The sequence below is a fragment of the Symsagittifera roscoffensis genome, chromosome 6 (assembly GCF_963678635.1).
Source record: "Symsagittifera roscoffensis chromosome 6, txSymRosc1.1, whole genome shotgun sequence".
NCBI classification, from domain to species: Eukaryota; Metazoa; Xenacoelomorpha; order Acoela; family Convolutidae; genus Symsagittifera; species Symsagittifera roscoffensis.
In genome coordinates this window covers 60,451,465-60,472,838 of record NC_087067.1, presented here as the reverse complement: position 1 = coordinate 60,472,838, position 21,374 = coordinate 60,451,465, and the positions used below count along the sequence as shown (strand labels likewise).

Genomic DNA, 21,374 nt, shown 5'->3' with positions numbered 1-21,374 from the left:
TGGTCTAATTAAATGTATACCACCGAGTTGTAGATATCAGCTGTTGGTATCTAACAGGTTACTTATATTTCCACTATTTTGAAATTCAGCAGGCTCAAAGAGTGTCGGAAAAAATGAAATTGGAAAAACGTAGAGTTACCTCAACAGCCTTGGAAATCATTCATGAGGTTTATTTGACAGTGAAAAAAGCTTATCCGGAAAATTCTGACCGTCGGAATTACTATCTGGCTGCATGTTCTGTTTTTCTTTATCAGTGAAATTAATTTAAATTATGACGTAGCTATTAAACATAGTCGTCTATGCCAATAAGACCTCCATATGGCCTAAGTTTAATAACTACGTCATAATTTAAATCATTTTCACTGGAAAAAAATACAGAGAACATGCAGCCAGAAAGTAATTCCGACAGTCAGAATTGTCCGGATAAGTTTTTTTCACAGTTAAATCGGATAAGCCCACAATTGTTGGTGCAACGTTACTAGATTTGGCAAAATTTTTTATGTTCCAGTTCCATTACAACATAATCAAGAAAAATTTTGACGCAACTTTTTTATATTCGGACACTGATTCGTTCCTGTATGAAATCCGCAGCAAAGATCTCAATGAAATTGAGAAAAACCATGAAATGCGAAATCATTTTGACTTTTCAAATCTACCAGCCACCCACCCCCTCTACACCATTGAGAATTTGCGCGTTACCCTTAAATTCAAGGACGAGTTTGCTGGGGAGATCATACGGGAGTACGTCGGACTAAAGCCCAAACTGTACAGCATTATTTCTTCCAGTGAGTTTCTTTTTTTTCTTTCACCATTTTGCAATTACCATTTTAGAAAAGGGCAACAAAAACAAATAATAAGATTATGTAGTGAGGGGAGTGGAGAGGGAAGGGAGGTATTTATGTTGAAAAGGGAAAAAAGCTGTTAAAAATTTGAAGTAATCAATTGTATTTTATTTTTTAGGCTCTAAAAGAAAAGCAAAAAGGAATTTCAAAATGTACGGAATTTCAAAATGTACGTTAATCACAATTTACAAACCATAATAACGAACAAAATTTCCCTGAGCGCATTTGACAATAAGCGCTATATACACGCAGACAGAGTAACTACTAGTCCTTTCGGACAAACGTTTGCGTGAGGACATGTTCATAAGAGAAATTGGGCGCACCATGGACTGGGGCGAATACGACGTAGACGTGGTCCCCACTCCCGCCGATAACGGAAGGGAGGATTTGGCTGAAGCTATAGAAGAGCAGGGGGGCTATTACGTGGATCTTTTTACGCCACCAGATATGGGGTTCAACCAACCCACATACACTGATCAAGAGCTAGAACAGGATTTGGTAGATTTCGACCAGCTAAGTGGGCAAAATGAGTTGAGAAGAAAACGAGCGGGAAGAAATTAGACCACCTAAACGGCGGTGCTTAAATCGACGCGCTATTATATTAGACGATTCTGATAAACTAAGTTCTGATTAAAAATGTAAATGATTAGCTTTATAGTACTTTTCATTCAGGAAATAAAGCGTTTCAAAATTGTTCTTCTGACCGAAAAGTGAAATAATCAACTTTAATTGTGAAGGGGGGATGGGTATTCAAAACAACAATATAAACATACCAATATCACAGTATTTCATTTAATTCCACACGTGGCGATAACGATTACAAAATAAACTTTTCGTTTCGGGGTCGGATGACAAAGACCTTATGTTAATTTTTTTGCCAACGACGAGAACTTTGGCAAGCAACAGAGTCTGGCATGCAGATGGTGCATTTAAAGAATGTCCAGCGTTATCAAATTTTTACAACTCATGCAATGGTTAATTATCAAACTGTTTCATTAGTTTATTTTATTCTTCAAAACAAAAGTGAAAAGCAATACATCCGGGCCTTCAGACAACTGTAAGAAATCAATTCAGGACTTATGTTCTGAAGTGTCCGACAAGTTTGATGAGTCCTCCTTACTGGATTAATTCGACAATTTTGAATCAACTTGTGAATTTGAAAACGCCAAAAATGGAAGACAAAAAAAACAACAATTATGGAATGAGTGATGATTACGAAGAATGTGCAGTCCGCTTCAGGCTGCGATAAGAGTCTCTTGAAAAAAAAACTATTATTTTAACAAAGAGGCAAAACTATACATGGCTGCAAATTTGGACACCTTCGAATTCAAAAGAGGGTGGAAAACTACTGAATGGCTGACTGACTGGCTATCAAAACAACCCAAGCTATAGGGCTGGAGATTCTCCATACGAAAACACCGGCTGCCCTAAATCTATTTAAGTCAATAAGAAGGCAGTGTTCAAAAATTTCAAAGTAATAATCGATGAAGTCGGTCAGCATGGAACAGTTTAAAGAGCGTTAATTGTTTGAAAGTTTAAGCAATATTGGTCATCCTTTCATGAAAATAGCCCATATTATAGAGCCTGTAAGTTGAAGCTGGGGTGCGTACAGTAAACCGAGGTGTCAGTAAATTACCAGATCAGTACATCGATTTACGTAATAATTACATCAATTGCAAAATGAAAGATTTTTAGACTAAATTTTCCTTGAGCTAGAAGAATAATGTTAAAACTACGAAACTCATGGGAAGAGCTGTTTTATTGCCCTTGCGGTAAGCAAGGGTATTGAAATCGGCTACTAGACTTTGTTTTTTTCCGTAAACAACTTTGTCCACTGGATCACTTCTAGAGGATCTCCTTTTCTAGAGGATCTTCACTTCTTAAGTAGGATCTTCAATTCTATCACTTAAATAGTAATTAGTTTCTTAGCCCGTTTCCTAAGCCCCTTTTAGGTTGTAATTATCTTTTCAACGAAATTTCTCAATTTTTTTTGGGTTGGTGCTTGTCGTCCTAGTTTCTGTCGGTTCATTTTCCTTTTTTTAACGCCATTTTTTTTATTTGGCAGTGTTTTTATTAAATTACTTTCCAAAGCATGGTTTTTTTTTCAATTTAAATTTTTTTACTACAATTGAAACACAAATTTGTTAAGTTACCATGTCTAACGTCGAGTTTTTTTTCATTTTTTGAAAGGTTCAATCAGTTTCAGTTTATGTTTTATCGACTTAGTCAATTTAATTTGCGTAATTTCGAGGGCAAAGTATATCTGTTTGGGATTATGTTTCAGTTTGGATGGGTCAAGAAAACTTTTAAACAGTTTTGTTTTCATGACATCAGGTTCCGACCCAAAGTTTGTCGCCCTTGTTGTAGCTTGGTGAAGGAGTTCCATTTTTAAGGGCTGTTTATGACCTTCATCTTAAGTTTGTGTAGCTGTAATTTTTCAAGTTAGATTTTCAAGTAGTTTGTTCCAACATAATTTTTCAGAAAACTTTTTTCATTACGAGGCCAAACTGTGCACTGGATAGGAGCGCAATTTTGTGTCTCTATGTTTCTATATTCCAGAGACAAGTCTTAAAATATGTTCCAAACTGTAAGTGGATTCCACAAACAAAATGTCAGTGGATTCCGCATACATATACCTGTATCGTAAATAATTTTGTCGGCACATTTGTTTTGTTGCGGTTTCCGCAACAAGCAAATATAGCTAGTTGTTTTGGATTCTGCAAATGTAAGTAGGTTCCGCAAAATGTAAGCGGAATCCGCAAATGTAAATGGATTCCGCAAACTGTAAGTGGATTCCGGATTTTGTTCAATACTGAACTTGTATATGAACAATTAAAAGCTGAGCTGGAATTGTTATCTCTAGCAATCTTTCATCATTTTTTGAGTCGAAGGCAGCGGCCTTCATTTATTGATATAAGTAGTATAGTAAAAGTGGCTAGAAAAATGACCACTTTTAACCCCCCCCCCCCCATTTTTCGGTGTGCCGTTGTACTTACCACTTTTAAGCCCCAAAGGGGTTAAAGCCCCTAATTTTTCGGGCACGCATGTTTTAGGGGGGGTTGAAATTGGTAACTTTCCAGCCACTTCACGGAAACGGGAATGGAATTAAGTTTTGGTTGGTGCATGTTTCCCTTCTAAAGTTTGGGGGTATTGGCTTGTTTACCTGTAAAATGACGTTATATACATTTTTTATGCAATCAATTGAACCTAATGCAACCAAACTTTATGGTATATAGGAAAGCACCAGATTTTGGCAGCGTAGCTTAACTGTTGGCTGCGGTGAACGATTTCCTTCAAAAATGCATGTTTTATTGCTGAATCTCGAAGAAAGGAAAATTCGTCAAGTGCGGCGTCCGCCACCTCTATTTAGGCAAAAATGAATGATCTTTTTGAACAAAATAAGAATGACTTACTCGAAAGTTGATGTTGTCGAAAGGAATAATAATAATAATAAACAAAATAAGAGAAGTAAAAGGGGTGATGAAGAAAGGGACTAAAAATATATAATATGGTAAAAAACAACCTCTTCTTTGTAAGAAGAGGTGTCAATAAATGGTCACTACTGGGCTGTCCATCAGCCCCAGCAGATCAGCAGCCCTAAACCCAATCCAACCCCCGAGGGCGACCACGTCCCTGAGTTGCTCAGTGAAGAGTTCCCACTCGGGCGACCCAGGGACGAAAGTCTGGGGAAGGGGTTTCCCCTTGGCCCACTGGCGCGGTTTGAGCCAGAGCTCTTTTACTACTAGCTCTTTAGCTTCACTAAATTGTTAAATTAATATGAAAAAGGTTGATGGTCTAATTAAATGTATATCACCGAGTTGTAGATATCAGCTGTTGGTATCTAACAGGTTACTTATATTTCCACTGTTTTGAAATTCAGCAGGCTCAACGAGTGTCGGAAAAAATGAAATTGGAAAAACGTAGAGTTACCTTAACAGCCTTGGAAATCATTCATGAAGTTTATTTGACAGTGAAAAAAACTTATCCGGAAAATTCTGACCGTCGGAATTACTTTCTGGCTGCATGTTCTCTGTTTTTCTTTTCCAGTGAAAATAATTTAAATTATGACGTAGCTATTAAACATAGTCGTCTATGCTAATAAGACCTCCATATGGCCTAAGTTTAATAGCTACGTCATAATTTGAATCATTTTCACTGGAAAAGAAAAACAGAGAACATGCAGCCAGAAAGTAATTCCGACAGTCAGAATTTTCCGGATAAATTTTTTTCACAGTTAAATGGGATAAGCCCACAATTGTTGGTGCAACGTTACTAGATTTGGCAAAATTTTATATGTTCCAGTTCCATTACAACATAATCAAGAAAAATTTTGACGCAACTCTTTTATATTCGGACACTGATTCGTTCCTGTATGAAATCCGCAGCAAAGATCTCAATGAAATTGAGAAAAACCATGAAATGCGAAATCATTTTGACTTTTCAAATCTACCAGCCACCCACCCCCTCTACACCATTGAGAATTTGCGCGTTACCCTCAAATTCAAGGACGAGTTTGCTGGGGAGATCATACGGGAGTACGTCGGACTAAAGCCCAAACTGTACAGCATTATTTCTTCCAGTGAGTTTCTTTTTTTTCTTTCACCATTTTGCAATTACCATTTTAGAAAAGGGCAACAAAAACAAATAATAAGATTATGTAGTTAGGGGAGGGGAGAGGGAAGGGAGGTATTTATGTTGAAAAGGGAAAAAAGCTGTTAAAATTTTGAAGTAATCAATTGTATTTTATAAAATTTTGAAGTAATCAATTGTATTTTATTTTTTAGGCTCTGATAAGAAAAGCGAAAAAGGAATTTCAAAATATACGAAAAGGGAGCTAACCCATTATAAGCGCTATATACATACAGACAGGGTAACTACTAGTCCTTTCGGACATAAACGTTTGCGTGAGGATATGTTCATAAGAGAAATTGGGCGCACCATGGACTGGGGCGAATATGACGTAGACGTGGTCCCCACTCCCGCCGATAACGGAAGGGAGGATTTGGCTGAAGCTATAGAAGAGCAGGGGGCTATTACGTGGATCTTTTTACGCCACCAGATATGGGGTTCAACCAACCCACATACACTGATCAAGAGCTAGAACAGGATTTGGTAGATTTCGACCAGCTAAGTGGGCAAATGAGTTAAGAAAACGAGCGGGAAGAAATTAGACCACCTAAACGGCGGTGCTTAAATCGACGTGCTGTTATATTAGACGATTCTGACTAACTAAGTTCTGATTATAAATGTAAATGATTAGCTTTATATACTTTTCATTCAGGAAATAAAGCTTTTCAAAATTGTTCTTCTGACCGAAAAGTGAAATAATCAACTTTAATTGTGAAGGGGGAGGGGTATTCAAAACAACAATATGAACATACCAATATCACAGCATTTCGTTTAATTCCACACGTGGCGATAACGATTACAAAATAAACTTTTCGTTTCGGGGTCGGATGACAAAGACCTTATGTTAATTTTTTGCCAACGACGAGAACTTTGGCAAGCAACAGAGTCTGGCATGCAGATGAGGCATTTAAAGCATGTCCAGTGTTATCAAATATTTACAACTCATGCAATGGTTAATTATCAAACTGTTTCATTAGTTTATTTTATTCTTCAAAACAAAAGTGAAGAGCAATACATCCGGGCCTTCAGACAACTGTAGGAAATCAATTCAGGACTTGTGAATTTGAAAACGCCAAAAATGGAAGACAAAAAAACCAACAATTATGAAATGAGTGATGATTACGAAGAATGTGCAGTCCGCTTGAGGCTGCAATAAGAGTCTCTTGAAAAAAAACTATTATTTTAACAAAGAAGCAAAACTATACTTGACTGCAAATTTGGACACCTTCGAATTCAAAAGAGGGTGGAAAACTACTGAATGGCTGACTGACTGGCTATCAAAACAACCCAAGCTATGGGGATGGAGATTCTCCATGCCAAAACACCGGCTGCCCTAAATCTATTTAAGTCAATAAGAAGGCAGTGTTCAAAAATTTCAAAGTAATAATCGATGAAGTCGGTCAGCATGGAACAGTTTAAAGAGCGTTAATTGTTTGAAAGTTTAAGCAATATTGCGTACAGTAAACCGAGGTGTCAGTAATTTACCAGATCAGTACATCGACTTACGTAATAATTACATCAACTGCAAAATGAAAGATTTTTAGACTAAATTTTCCTTGAGCTAGAAGAATAATGTTAAAACTACGAAACTCATGGGAAGAGCTGTTTTATTGCCCTTGCGGTAAGCAAGGGTATTGCAATCGGCTACTAGACTTTGTTTTTTTTCCGTAAACAACTTTGTCCACTGGATCACTTCTAGAGGATCTCCTATTCTAGAGGATCTTCACTTCTTAAGTAGGATCTTCAATTATATCACTTAAATAGTAATTAGTTTCTTAGCCCGTTTCCTAAGCCCCTTTTAGGTTGTAATTATCTTTGCAACGAAATTTCTCAATTTTTTTTGGGTTGGTGCTTGTCGTCCTAGTTTCTGTCGGTTCATTTTCCTTTTTTTAACGCCATTTTTTTTATTTGGCAGGGTTTTTATTAAATTACTTTCCAAAGCATAATTTTTTTCAATTTAAATTTTTTTACTACAATTGAAACACAAATTTGTAAAGTTACCATGTCTAACTTCGAGTTTTTTTTTTCATTTTTTAAAATATTCAATCAGTTTCAGTTTATGTTATATCGACTTAGTCAATTTATTTTGCGTAATTTTGAGGGCAAAGTATATCTGTTTGGGTCAAGAAAACTTTTAAATTTTAGGAAACTTTTCATGACAACAGTTTTGTTTTCATGACATCAGGTTCCGACCCAAAGTTTGTCGCCCTTGTTGTAGCTTGGTAAAGGATTTCCATTTTTAAGGGCTGTTTATGACCATCATCTAAGTTTGTGTAGCTGTAATTTTTCAAGTTAGATTTTCAAGTAGTTTGTTCCAACATAATTTTTCAGAAAACTTTTTTCATTACGAGGCCAAACTGTGCACTGGATAGGAGCGCAATTTTGTGTCTGTATGTTCCTGTATTCCAGAGACAAGTCTTAAAATATGTTCCAAACTGTAAGTGGATTCCACAAACAAAATGTCAGTGGATTACGCATACATATACCTGTATCGTAAATTTTGTCGGCACATTTGTTTTGTTGCGGTTTCCGCAACAAGCAAATATAGCTAGTTGTTTTGGATTCCGCAAATGTAAGTAGATTCCGCAAAATGTAAGCGGAATCCGCAAATGTAAGTGGATTCCGCAAACTGTAAGTGGATTCCGAATTTTGTTCAATACTGAACTTGCATATGAACAATTTAAAGCTGAGCTGGAATTGTTATCTCTAGCAATGCGGAAATCAAAAGCAAATATTTAACCATTGTCAGAGGAATCCACGAACAAGTCTTAAAACATTGGTTACCTAAGTCGGTGGATGTGATCTTTTAGTAATTCGAAAATACAACACCAAACAATTTCATTTTTTGGAGTCATTGAGTTGAGAGTGTATGGAACACACTGCATATCGACAATATAGGTCAGTGTTTGGGATTCCCAAAAACTGGAATAATGGAATAAATATGGAGTATATTCATTATATATTTGGAGTCATTAGGTTGAGAGTGATTAGAAACCCAACGCATAGCAAATCGTCAATTTAGTTCAGTATTTGGGGTTCCATTGATCCCAAATACTGGTCAGTATTTGGGATTGATGGAATCCCAAAAGCAGGAATAATGTGGAATAAATATGGAATATATTTATTTGGAGTCATTAGGTTGAGAGTGAGTAGAAACCCAACGCATAGCAAATCGTCGAATTATTTCAGTATTTGTGATTTCATCTATTCCAAATACTGGTCAGTAATTGGGATTCCATTAATCCCAAACACTGATCTATACTTATAAATTTCTATTCTAGTAAATTTCTATTCTAGTGAAATCAAATCATGTATTTAAAAGATATAATCTTAAAGGCTACTACTTATATAAATATATGTAAAGGCAATCCGCAAACAAAATGCGGATTCCTCATACAATTTGCGGATTCCGCAACAGCTCAATTTAACGATACAAATGTTTTATCATTTGTTTGTGGATTCCACAAACTGTTCTGGATTCCGCAAATACAGTTGCGGATTCCCCAAATTCGCCTATTTTTCGAGCGATTTTGAGCGGTACAATGATTTAGGTATTTGTTTGTGGAATCCAAAACAGCATAGAAGATCAAAGAAAAGTAGCAATGCTGCGGGTTCCGCGACAAATCTGCTTTTGGCCTGTTGCGGATTCCGCTTACAATGCAGAGAATGCACAGTTTGGTCTCGTAATGTTGGCTGGTCTTTTTTAATTTCATTTTTTTTGTAACGCAATTTGTTTTTGGCATTGCAAGTGTTGCGAAGCTCCGCTTCGCCTCCGTGTTTCATTTTCACATTCAATTTTTGTTTTGAGGAAAAATTTCGTCATTGTAAAAATCTCAGTTTTTAGTTAATGTGATTACGCAATTGAATCATTTTGATTTTTGGTTTACTGATATAGTCCGCCCGTTTTCGGTTTACTGATATATCGATTTACTGACCTACCACCGTTGAAACTGTTGCAACCGATTTATCTGGTTAAGCGCTGCCCTAAGTTTGCAGAAACGAACTACCCATGGGAATCCCACATGCACTACGATAAAATGCGTGAAAGTTTTGACAACCAATGAGAGCTCAGTATTCAAAATTCGAAAGACGTGAGCGATTAATTCGGTCACTAAAGAAAAAATTAACAGTCATTGATTGGCTGAAATATTTTGAGAATTCAGTCCTTGGCGCATGAGAATAACCCCCAACTAAGTGTATTGTTTTCCATGTCTAGATGTGGCAGTCTGACTGGCTCCGATTCTGTATTCACTCATTTGAGTCTGAACATCACAGAGTGCAGGAGTCTACAGGACTGCATGCAGATGTTCTTCCAGGAGGAACTGATGGACGGAAACAACCTCATTTACTGCGAGAAGTAAGTACAAACAAGGCCATCATTCATCATGTAATTCTGCTATTTCGTTTAGACTGGGACATACTTGTAATATAGAACACCGCCTCAGTGTTACGAAATTCACTCGTGGTATGATTTGACAAAGTAGGCGTTTTCTTGTGTTCGCGGAGAAGTCGGCAAAAATGCAAAAAAAAAATGTTTAAAAATCCACTGGATCCGTCGCCTCACGAAAATCCTAGTCCTCATTTTTCCTTATCATCAGAGGTGACTTCTGCGTACAAGTGTGATAGATGGGTCCCATGAAACTAACCAGTTCCTAATATAAAAAGAATGCCTCAAAATATTTAGTTCAATTTAGTGCTTTGATGTCAAATATAGTATCGAATAAGTTTGCGCGAATGAGACAGGTTAACTACGTTAGAGATAAAGTTTTAGACAGACCGATGGACGCATTTTGAGTTAGTTATTTGCGGTATTTGCCTTAAATTAATGTAATTTGAGACCCCTCTCTCTCTCACTCTTGGTTTTTACCGGGAAACCTCTATTTCACTTGTTCTGATTTTCTCTTCGGAACGTCCTAGACGATGATTGAGGGCTGATAAAGTAGAGCAAAAGCGGTCATCGAGTTCTCGACAGGTGGAGATTTCCATTTCTCCGATTTGGAGAATTTTTATGCACGTATCTTTAGGAATATCGACGGGAATGGTGTTATTCTTATTCTGCGTAGTTTCTACTGTTTTTGAATGCTCCTGCGACCTTCTGCGCAGTGTTGGAAAAAAGTCTGTATTTTTCATTATTTGAAGTTCAATCGGGTCAATATGATGAACACCTCCAACTCCATTTGAATCCGAAAGCAGCTGTATCAAAAATATTCTTTCAAAACAATAAAACAAAGCGTCTCGCTTTTGATTTTCCTCGAATATAATAGACCTGTAGTGGTCATTTACTTGCTCTAGAGCATCTTCAAGTCTATAAGAACAGAAAAACTGAAGCAGCCCTATACTTGAAATTTAGACCCTAGAATGATCCAATGCTGCCATGCAAACAACAATGGTTTGCATAAAGTGAAGTTAACGAAAAAAATTATAACAAAGAAAGCAGGTTTAAGTAGTGCAGCATGTTTTGACCAAGCAAATGTTTAAAAATGAGAAAAAAAAAACAAAAAACTTTTTTATGATGTTTTTTAGACTTCTTTTATTTTTTAGTTAGTGAGAGGAAGCTCTGTTTTAGCTTTCCTGATTTAAAAGCAACTAATGTTTTTGCCAATCGTTTTTGCCAATGTTTTTGCCAATTAAACTGTTGTGTTGTGAGCAGATGTGGGATGAATGTTGCGAAGACAAGGAAGACGTCTATTGGGAGACTGCCTCGGGTGTTGTATGTGCATCTGATGCGGTTCCAATGGCAACTCACCGGTAGAGTCAAGTCGAAACAGAAGATAGACATCCCACTATACTACGACTTCCAACCATTCTTCGACTTGAAAGGTCAGTTGCTTTTATTATTTTCTATTTTTTGATATTATTGTTCATGTTTTTTTTTCGGGTAATCATTTCAAGATCTCACTGTCCTAATTTTATTATAAAAGGTTCTGGAAATTCTGGATTTTTTTTTCGGGTAATTATTTTATGATCCTACTGCTCTTAATTTATCATGAAAGGTTCTAGAAATTTTGAATGGTCTGTTTGCTAATTTCTTGTTGTACTAGATTGATTTTTTGCGGATTTGTGTAAGCTCAAGATCATGGATATAATTTAAATCTATGTACTTCAGTGGAAATTGTTTGATAGAATCACGCCAATTGATTAAGAGTAGATGAACGTAGTTCAGACTCTTATATAGGTCGTGATTGCTTTTTGCTTCGTTTTTTTTTCCAGGAAAAGTCTTTGTTCAGGCTCAAATTTTTGTTTTCGTGGTTTGATTTTTCATTTTCTTAGTTCAGTTCGTTTCCTTTGTCAAAAAGAAGGTAATTTCAACTATCAAACAGCAAAAGTGTAAAGGTCATGAAAAACGCGATCGTTTTTTTATATCGAACGCGGATTTTGATACGCAGATTTCCCAGCGGCGTGGGCGACTATTCGACGCAAGCAACGATTCGCAACTTGCCATCAAACAGAACAGAAAAACAACATCGGAACCTCCCAGCCTCATTTATGTGAAAATTGCTGGGAATTTCAGCCTCGAAACAGCTGTTAACATAACTAATTATAAGTCACTCGCCAGAACTGTTCAACGGCAAAGTGCAATTGATTCCGCCGCCACCCAATAAAAGACATTGTTGTGCCGTAGGAGTTAATCAAGACCCTGAGGGGTGATAATTTTCTACTTTTCGTTCCGGTGTCGGATGACAAAGACCGAATGTTAATTTTTGTCAACGACGAGAACTTTGGCAAGCAACAGAGTCTGGCATGCAGATGGGGCATTTAAAGCCTGTCCAGCGTTATCAAATTTTTACAACTCATGCAATGGTTAATTATCAAACTGTTTCATTAGTTTATTTTATTCTTCAAAACAAAAGTGAAGAGCAATACATCCGGGCCTGCAGACAACTGTAGGAAATCAATTCAGGACTTGAGCCTTCCCAGGTTGTGGCAGATTTTGAGAAGGCTTCAATAAACGCCCTTCAAAGGTATTCAATAAAGTAACTATAAAAGTCTGCTTCTTTCATTTTGCTCAGGCCAATTGGGGCAAATTTCAAAAGATCGGATTAGCACCGGTTTATCGGGATGATAAAAAAATGAGCATGCTTCTGAAGTCATTTGTTGGTCTAGCGCTGTTACCTGAGCTCGACTTTGAAATAGGCATGGCAGCTTTATGTTCTGAAGTGTCCGACAAGTTTGATGAGTCCTCCTTACTGGATTAATTCGATAATTTTGAATCAACTTGGGACGAGGACCCAGGAGATTTGGGCAATTCCCTATTTCACTTTGGAATCAATTTGAAAACGCCAAAAATGGAAGACAAAAAACCAACAATTTAGTCGAGGGATGGCATAGGGCCTTCCAGATGGAGATGGTGTGAAAAGAACAAAGTTGGCTTATGGCCTTCCTAAGAAAATAATATAGTTGATCGGAGAGCAAATAGGTGACAATAACTGCCGGAGAAAGTGCCGCCAAGGTGGTAAAGTACAAAAAAATTCAAACCAGATTAGTTGAACTCCTCAATCATTATAGCAACAATAATATTCTCAAACAACTTGAGAACAAATAGGTGACAATAACTGCCGGAGAAAGTGCCGCCAATGTGGTTAAGTACAAAAAAAAGTCAAACCAGATTAGTTGAACTCCTCAATCATTATAGCAACAATAATATTCTCAAACAACTTGAGAACAAATAGGTGACAATAACTGCCGGAGAAAGTGCCGCCAATGTGGTTAAGTACAAAAAAAAGTCAAACCAGATTAGTTGAACTCCTCAATCATTATAGCAACAATAATATTCTCAAACAACTTGAGGGATTCTCGTTCAATTTTGATTTTTAGTTTCTTGGTTCTTTAATATATGCATCTAATTTCTCTCACTCTGATCAAAGCTTTCACTGCTACTAATTGACGTTTGCGACGATTGTCGCCTTGCCTCCAGCGGAATTGAAATTTATCGATTGAATGGGGTTAATTTTATCAAAAAAGCGCCAGTCATAAATTGTTCTTGAAATTTGCTTATGTTTTCTCTTGAAATTTTCAAAATTGTTTTTTTTTTTTCAAAAAACAAGTTGGTTTCTTAGCGTTTATTTTGCCTTGTATGGCCTGGCTATCAGGGTGCTATATTCCTAGACTCTTGTATCTTGAAACACTCCTCCCGAAGGCTTTTAAACCGACTTAAACCTGTTGCTCATTGGATTCAGTTGGTTTCTTAACACAACGTCTAATCAGACTCAAATTATTATCCAACTATACCGTGGAGAGATTCCAGCTATAAGATGTTATTGAATTAGTAGTTGAGGCGTTAATCGTGGGAGTTGAACATGCAACTTCAAATTTTTTATTTCATTTTAATTAGGGGTCAATTCGGGCGTATTCTACAATGACACCAGGTTCCAATTGGTCGGAGCAGTGTTTCACGTCGGAACCTCTTCTACATGTGGACATTACATGGCCTCCATAAAAACCTCGATGAAGGGACCTTGGAAAGATTTCAATGACTCCAAGGTCAAAAACTCAACTCTAATAACATCATCAACTTCGAACAAATCTGATGCAGAATCATCGTCAACCTCTGGTGCCAAAAAGTCATCGGCAAAAGTGCCAAAAGTGAATACAGCTAATAGACCGAAACATGCGGCTAATACTACTGGCAGCCCTGAATTTTCATCATCAGACGCGTACGTTTTGGTCTATGTTGCAGACAACTATATTGACGAATATTTCTGCAGTTCAAAAAGTAGTGCTAATGGTAAAACCAGCAAAAAGACTGCCGATGGTGGTAATCGAGCGAGTCCTGTGGAAGTCAATAGCATGTTTAACCCCACTACAACTCCGAATGTAGATGAAATTAGTAAAGGGTCACTGCCGTTGGATTTGGATCGATATGTGAGTGAACAGAATAGTTTGTTCGTTGCTAAAATGCGTGAAGATGAGAATGCAGTGGAGAAGAAATGGGACCAGGCGGTGTACCTGGCAGACTTCGCGTCCAGACTGCCCAGTTACGATCCTGATTCAGAAAACCACGCGTACGTGCCCAGTGAGTAGATTTCAATATAAACATGATAAATTGGATCTAAATTAAGATGTATCGGAAAAAATAGGAGCTTATTTGTTATTTTCGAGCAGCTACGAACAAACGGAGACTGAATTCAGAAAACTAGTTTGAAATGACGCCGTTTTAAATTATCTTGCTGCGATATAAGAAACGTCTTTGGTTTCGAGATGTAATATTCCTCATTGAGTATGACTGACCATGTTCCAAATTGAGTTGTATAATGTTTATTCAGTGGTGTATTATTTGTATTTTCCTTTTCCAGTGCCTCTCATCCGGAGGTACTTTGAGGACCCAGGTGCTGCTCTGGTAGAGTATGGGTGTGTGGATTCGCAGTCGAAGTTCCTCTGCAGCCACGGGAGACTGTCACTGCAGAAACTGACTTCCAAGATACCTTTCAAACGCATATCAGCGTCAGGTTGGTCACATTGGCGGCTAATTTAGCTAGCATAACCTCGCACGTGTCGACTCACAAAAAATAAGTTGTTTCTAATGTTCCGACTCGCAAAATCACTCATGCTAGAGGTATTTAGTCCTGCAAGATATATTCGGTATTTTTTGTTTAGTCCGCGAGCGGTTATGAAGTACTAGCAAAAGGGAGAGCCCGTCTTGCTCGCAAAATTTTCAAGTCAATTGATACTAGGTACCAATGCATAATCTTTGGTTATGAAGCTCATAAATGGAGCTTGGTCAAAAAGCCAAACAAAAAAAGTTTTTTTTTTTGAAATTCAAAAGTTATCCCATTTTCAGAGCTTTAAAAGTTTTAGTAACGTCGTGGTGGTTTTATTTGAAACCAAATTCAAGTTAAATTAACCAATAATGATGTACATGTTAAATTCTAACCATCTAGTAGAAATGTACATCAAAGAAACAGCAGAAAACGCTGATTTCTAATTTTCCGCCTTTTTCCACAATTACTACCCCAAAAAATACAAAATTACAACTGCAGTGTTTGACTTTCGGTGCGTCACAAGAAAAGAAATTTACGAAGAAATAAATAAATTACTGTTAAATCAAAAAAGGTAAAAGTCAGGTTGCATCAAATTATAGGCCAATTTGTGTGACAAACACGCTCTCAAAAAATTCGAACGCTTGCTTATGAAGCAAATTGTGAAATAATGCTAGAAAAGCAAGAAAAAGTACAAGAATTTTTGAATGAAAATGAATTTATTCTTAATGTTGATAAAACAGAACTTATTTTCTTTGAGGAAAGAAATACCTAAGAAATAATTATTTATAGAGAAGAAACAATTTCCGCAAAGGAATATGCCAGGTATCTTTGAGTGTTAGTGGACCGAAATCTCTTTTTTTGCAGCTGAATGAAACAAGTATTCAAGCAAAATAGTTGTTGCAATTGTGTCAATATACTGTGAGCGACGTATAGTACCAACCATTCGAAACAAGAGTTATTCTTTTCAGATCATTAGTTTTGTCACATCTTCAAGTTCAGCCTTTTTTCAATATTTACAAGTGTCTCAAATTTTTAGAGTAAAGAGACAATTTAACTGGGAAATCAACATTTGCTATCTCCGTAGAAAATACGAACATGCCTGATACTTAAGTCTAAAGTTTTACCTGCTGAACTATTCATTACCCAACATAGCTTGACTAGAATGTTCGATGTGGCAAAATTTTTTTTGACAAATGAAGCTGATAGGCAGTTTATCTAGAACAGAGTACCTATGAAATTAAATGAACGCACAGAACAAATAAAACAAAATCTGCGAAAATAGAAAAAGAAGTTGTTTATTTTTCGAAAGTCATCATAGAAAGTCGTTATTAATTATCTAAAACTCTTACTTTCGTGTTTACTCTCATTTTACCACCCAGATTGGGGGGATCTGTATTAAACAATTATTATTGTATATGGAACAGTTTAAACGTAAAGCTGAGAAAAGTTCAATCTAAACAAAAATTTAATTTTGAATTTCAAACATTTTTGATGGAAACACACGAAAAAAAATGATATTGATAGATCCATTAATATTGATAGATCCATTAATATACTTTTGTATCTAACAAGTAGTAAAGTCTCATTCGTATCAGTATAGGGTTGTTTGTATATTAACATTCCGGTGTAGTTGTTGATTATTAAAGCTATTTTAGTCGTGATTTGGTTTCTAAAAAAAGTTTTAAAAATTTTTATGCTGTGTCAAGAAAAACTGGTTTGAATATTTTCAGGATTTCAGACTAATTTACACAAAATTTGGTGGATTTACACGATTTTAGTTGACATCCCAATTCAATTGGGCTACTATTTCTACGCTACAATTCAAATTATGATTTTTTCTTTATTATTTTTTTTTTTCATCTAATCAGTTAACTAAAAAAAATTTGCATTAGTTTTTTTTTCGTTTTTCGATGCCTTTTTCTTGAATTATAGTGGTCGGAACTGTGCTACTTGCGCAGCAGTCGGCTATCCTTACTGTTTATATGAGCCTGGAATAATTGTTTTTCAGCTGCTATGACCTTGAAAAACAGTGGCTTTAGTCTGTTCTGGAAAAAGAACATCTGTCGTGACTGTGTGCAAGAGGCAGTTGAATGCTACGTGTTTGAGGAGCGACTTAAAACTGAGTGGAAATGTATGTTGAAATATACGAACAATTCTACTCTCACAAACAACGTTGAACTTGTAAGATATCTGTCAAAAGCAACAACACATGTGCAAGTGGATCTGAAACTTAAACCGAATGGAGTGTTCCAAATTGAGAATGTAATTGATAGAGGAGTCAATAATGGGACTGGAAGTATATCTGGCAAGCAGATAAATGAACCGATGGATGTATCGGACGAAATGAGAGTAGTAGGGAATGAAAATGAAGACGCGGGAAGAAGTGCCGATTGTTTTGTGGTGAATCAGAAGCTATTGAAGGAGTGGAGGAAAATAAGAAAGAATGCAATAGCTCCACAACACGTAAGTTGATCATCCATCGTAAATTAGTTTCATCTGATCTGTTTGACGACTGAGAAGTTTAACATTTTGAGGTCGTGTTTTTGTTCGTTTTTTTTGGGTGTTCACGCTGAAATAGGTTGTTCAGGCTAAAGTTTGTTGCTCCTGCATAAATTAAAGTTTTTGCGGTTTGGCTTTTTTTACACGTTGAGCTTTCGCGATTTTCACCAGACATCTTTCAACTTTTCCGATTTCCTTATTTGATTTTTCCAAAAATCTGATTTCATGAAAGCTATTTGAAACTACAATAACTGGTTTTAAATAAACACCCCCTGAAAATACCATTTAAAGAATTTCCACCGCACAATTTAATCTCAATTTGAATTATCCAGCGCAGCGTGTCGTTTCTGATTGGCTGAAAATGGTAACTTAGAACCTATCAACCAGCATACTCCCCCTAATCAGCCTTTTAGGTTGACTTTGTTAGCTTGGTCAATTTTAATTGGATTATATTAAAGGAACTGAACGTAGTTTCACGGTTTGACTTAAGATGTTTTTTTTATGTTCAGTTCATTTCCTTTGTTAAAAGGAAGTCAACCTCCCTATCGAACAGCGAAATTGTAAAGGTCACGAAAAACGTGATCGACTTCTAGTTTCGAAATTTGTATTTATTTCGCAGATTTTCCAGCGAAATATTATATTTTATTTATTTATCCAATTTTCTCAAATTGGGTTAATTTTATCAAAAAAGTGCCAGTCATAAATTTTTTTAGAAATTCAAAGAGCATCTAATCAAAGAGCATCTTTAAAGGCATCTTTTTTTCTTCGAAATTCCGAAGTTGAGATAAAAAAATAACAAGTCAATGTTGTTTTTCAGTTTTTTTTTGCGTTCATTGGCTCTTATCCAACTGCCTGTTGGCAATGTTTTAGTTTTGATTTATTTCAAATTCACTTCAATTCCTTTGTTAAAAGGAAGGCAAACTCCTCTATCGAACAACAAAGTGTATGATTCGCGAAAAACGTGATCGACTTCTACTTTCGAAAATGGAATTGAAATATCAGCTTAACCACCCAATATATAAATTTAAACCTTTTGATCCAGTTTTCTCAATTTGAGGTAATTTTTTCGAAAAAGGGTCAGCATAAATTGTTGACGAAGTTGAAGTTCAAGTTTTCTCAATAATCAAGTTTTTTTTTTCTGCTGCCTTGCATTCATTCATTACTCTTTTCTAACTGTCAGTGTTGGTTTTGGCAAGTTAGTGATCATGGTCAAAATCTGATCCGCCTCGAAAATGTATCAATCGGTTCGAAAACGTACCAATTACAAAATTTTGTGCTTGATAGATTCATTAAGACGTTTCAAATTTTTGGCTATTCTTTGGCTACTTTATGGTGTTATAACTTTTTAGAGAGTAGCTGCAAAGTTAGATGCTGACGAGAGTAACGGGTGTGATCTCGTGCACCAATCAAGTAGCCCAACTGACGATCAGGGATCCGAGGGGTCGACGGAGGCACCAGTGACTAGTCTAACTGAGGAACTTATTTGCAATCATCAGAAAATAAACCCAGATGAAAGATGTTGGGCTTTGATTGGGTCTGATGGCATGCAGTATGTGCAGAAATATTTCCCCAGAACTGAAAAAATTTGTCCTCCAGGTGGGCGAATTTCTGAAATTGACTACAAAAGCCACCTAGTCGTCGATTTTAAGGCAATTTTTAAAGAAAAACGCTATTTCACTAATTTAATTAAGGCTAGCTCTTTTCGCGATTGTTATTGAAAATCGATGGCGCGCTAATTTTAATCTTTTTTTTTTCAGTGAAATTGAATTTCCGACTTATTGCTTGAAGTTATACATAGGTCCTTTCTTTTGATACCTTTACTTTGGCAGCCTAGTGTTTGAATACCAGTTCTTGAATACGATTCTATTTACCACAGCAGCTTGGTAGCGTAGTGTAATATTATGAATCCACTTCTAATACCCAGCTGGTAATCAATTCTGATAATCTGCGCTGATCAATGCGGCTAAAGAGAGTTTCTAAAGGACTATGATTCGATACATCTTTCGACCCTATCTGACATTTATTTGTGGTATCGGATCCATTAAGCAATCCCCCAACCCCCCTCCAGTAATGACCGATTGAGCTATCTCCCCGAAGCAAAAACGAATAAACTCTACAAAAATACGTCAGCAAACGCAAGTAGATGGATGATGTGTTTATAGCACGCAATCGATTGACCGACTGAAGTTAATTTTATATGAGTATCGAAAAACAATACATTTTTCCTCCTTTGAGGACAGAAAAAAGTCACTTTATATGCTTCAGTTTCATTTATTCTTTTTCACTCTGATTTTTTTTGAGCTTTGATATTGTAATTTTTGGCGTTCCACATTCGTTGGAGAATCTGTTTTATAATTTCATATCATTCAAACTATTTTCAAGTGGTTATAAACATGTCTCTAGTACCTATTGAGCTTTTGGATGGAGGGATGGTGTCTGATTTTCGTCCCAGCGAGAAGGGATGGAGATTGTTCAATTGATCTGTGGTGTCTGATTTTTTTTGTGTAAAAGTTAAATTCTCATGAAGCTTAAGTGTCCCATGGCGTCCGGAACAATAATTTAATTCTCGTGCCAACAATTATGCACTTATGAAAAAAACGTATTAGACATGAATAAAAAAATTGTTCCGACCGCGAAGCGTGGAGACTCAAGCACCAGGCGTGTTTTTTCCACAAAAAAAAATCAGATACCACAAATGAAAGTCAGGTATAAAAAATTAATTCATTCTTGTTCTCTTATGTGCTTAAGTATTGTGCTTCTAGGTGTAAAAGTGTGTGGGGGCTTCGGTGGATTTGGAGACGTCGATGTGGATGTGGTGCCGTGGGAGATCTGTGCAGAGTGCCGACATCTAGCGAAGCAAGAAGAAGATTTAACAGAGGTGGCTAGAATGCGACTAAAACCATATCAAAATAGTAAGTGTTGCCTTGCCTATCACAAACACAACCCCGTCTTAAAATTGACAGGGCCAAGTTACTACAAGATTAGTAATTGACAAGTGTTTGGAAGTTTGGGTTAAAAACCTGGGCGTTTAAGACTATGTTTTGCCAAACGCAAAGTTAATCTGAAGCCTTTAGGAAGGGATTCAGCGACAAATTTATTACGCTTACGAATAGCTTTCAAAGAACCTAGTTCTTTTTCTGGCTATCTATCATTTCTAATAGAACATTTGTTGCAGCGCAAATGCATGAGAGTATAAATGCGAGAGTATAAATGCATAAAACTGAACCAAAATGTAAATTGCATATAGGGACAGTACCCAAGCGTATACAGGGTGCGTCCCGGCGGGTTCGGCGACGTTTCGAATCCCGACTAGGTCATTTCCTTTCTAGAACTCAAACATGCCCCGAACTTGATGGGATGTTTCGTAACCAGGTTCGATCCGGCTCTTTTCCAGTTCCCCCCCTTTCAAAATACCGAGTTTTATATTTGTTTTACGTGTTATTACGGCTAAATGCGTGATTTTACGCTGCAAAGTATGAAGAACAAATCTGTTCAGAATTGTCGATTTGTTCACCACGCCAAATTTCAATGCATTATGACAACGTTAAATAGACTTTTCAAAATTGAATTGGAAAGGGGGGGGAAACTGGAAAAGAGCCTTCGATCCCCCAAAACCTATTTTAACCGTCTTTTCGTCCTAATTTGGTTCAGCCTTGATTAAGGCTGACCTTTAAAAAGAGCAATTTGTCTCAAGGACAAATACTGGCAGTTTTTGCAGCTTGCTTTGAGTTGTGCAGATTTTTGTGGCTGATGTGACCGATGAAAAAGTTTGCTTTGAGTTGTGCAGATTTTTGTGGCTGATGTGACCGATGAAAAAGTTTGTTAAAAAAATATCATTCTTACCGATAAATTGAGTATCATTGTTACCGAGTTATTTTGCCGATAAAATGCTCGAATTAAATTGTTTGAAACCCGATATTTTTAC

At 36.6% G+C, this 21,374-nt stretch overlaps 1 protein-coding gene across 1 annotated transcript in view; it reads left to right on the top strand.

The window, feature by feature from the left end:
• Positions 1-1,166: 1,166 nt before the first annotated feature.
• The window catches only part of LOC134848856 (uncharacterized), a 36,715-nt gene continuing 16,507 nt past the window's right edge, over positions 1,167-21,374 (top strand). Inside the window, exons 1-10 of the mRNA XM_063866366.1 lie at positions 1,167-1,340; positions 5,145-5,421; positions 5,627-5,879; positions 9,688-9,828; positions 11,122-11,291; positions 13,804-14,484; positions 14,765-14,917; positions 16,959-17,413; positions 18,799-19,045; positions 20,212-20,361. Of these exons, the coding sequence (XP_063722436.1) occupies positions 1,167-1,340; positions 5,145-5,421; positions 5,627-5,879; positions 9,688-9,828; positions 11,122-11,291; positions 13,804-14,484; positions 14,765-14,917; positions 16,959-17,413; positions 18,799-19,045; positions 20,212-20,361 (2,701 nt within the window). The remainder of the gene's footprint in view (positions 1,341-5,144; positions 5,422-5,626; positions 5,880-9,687; positions 9,829-11,121; positions 11,292-13,803; positions 14,485-14,764; positions 14,918-16,958; positions 17,414-18,798; positions 19,046-20,211; positions 20,362-21,374) is intronic.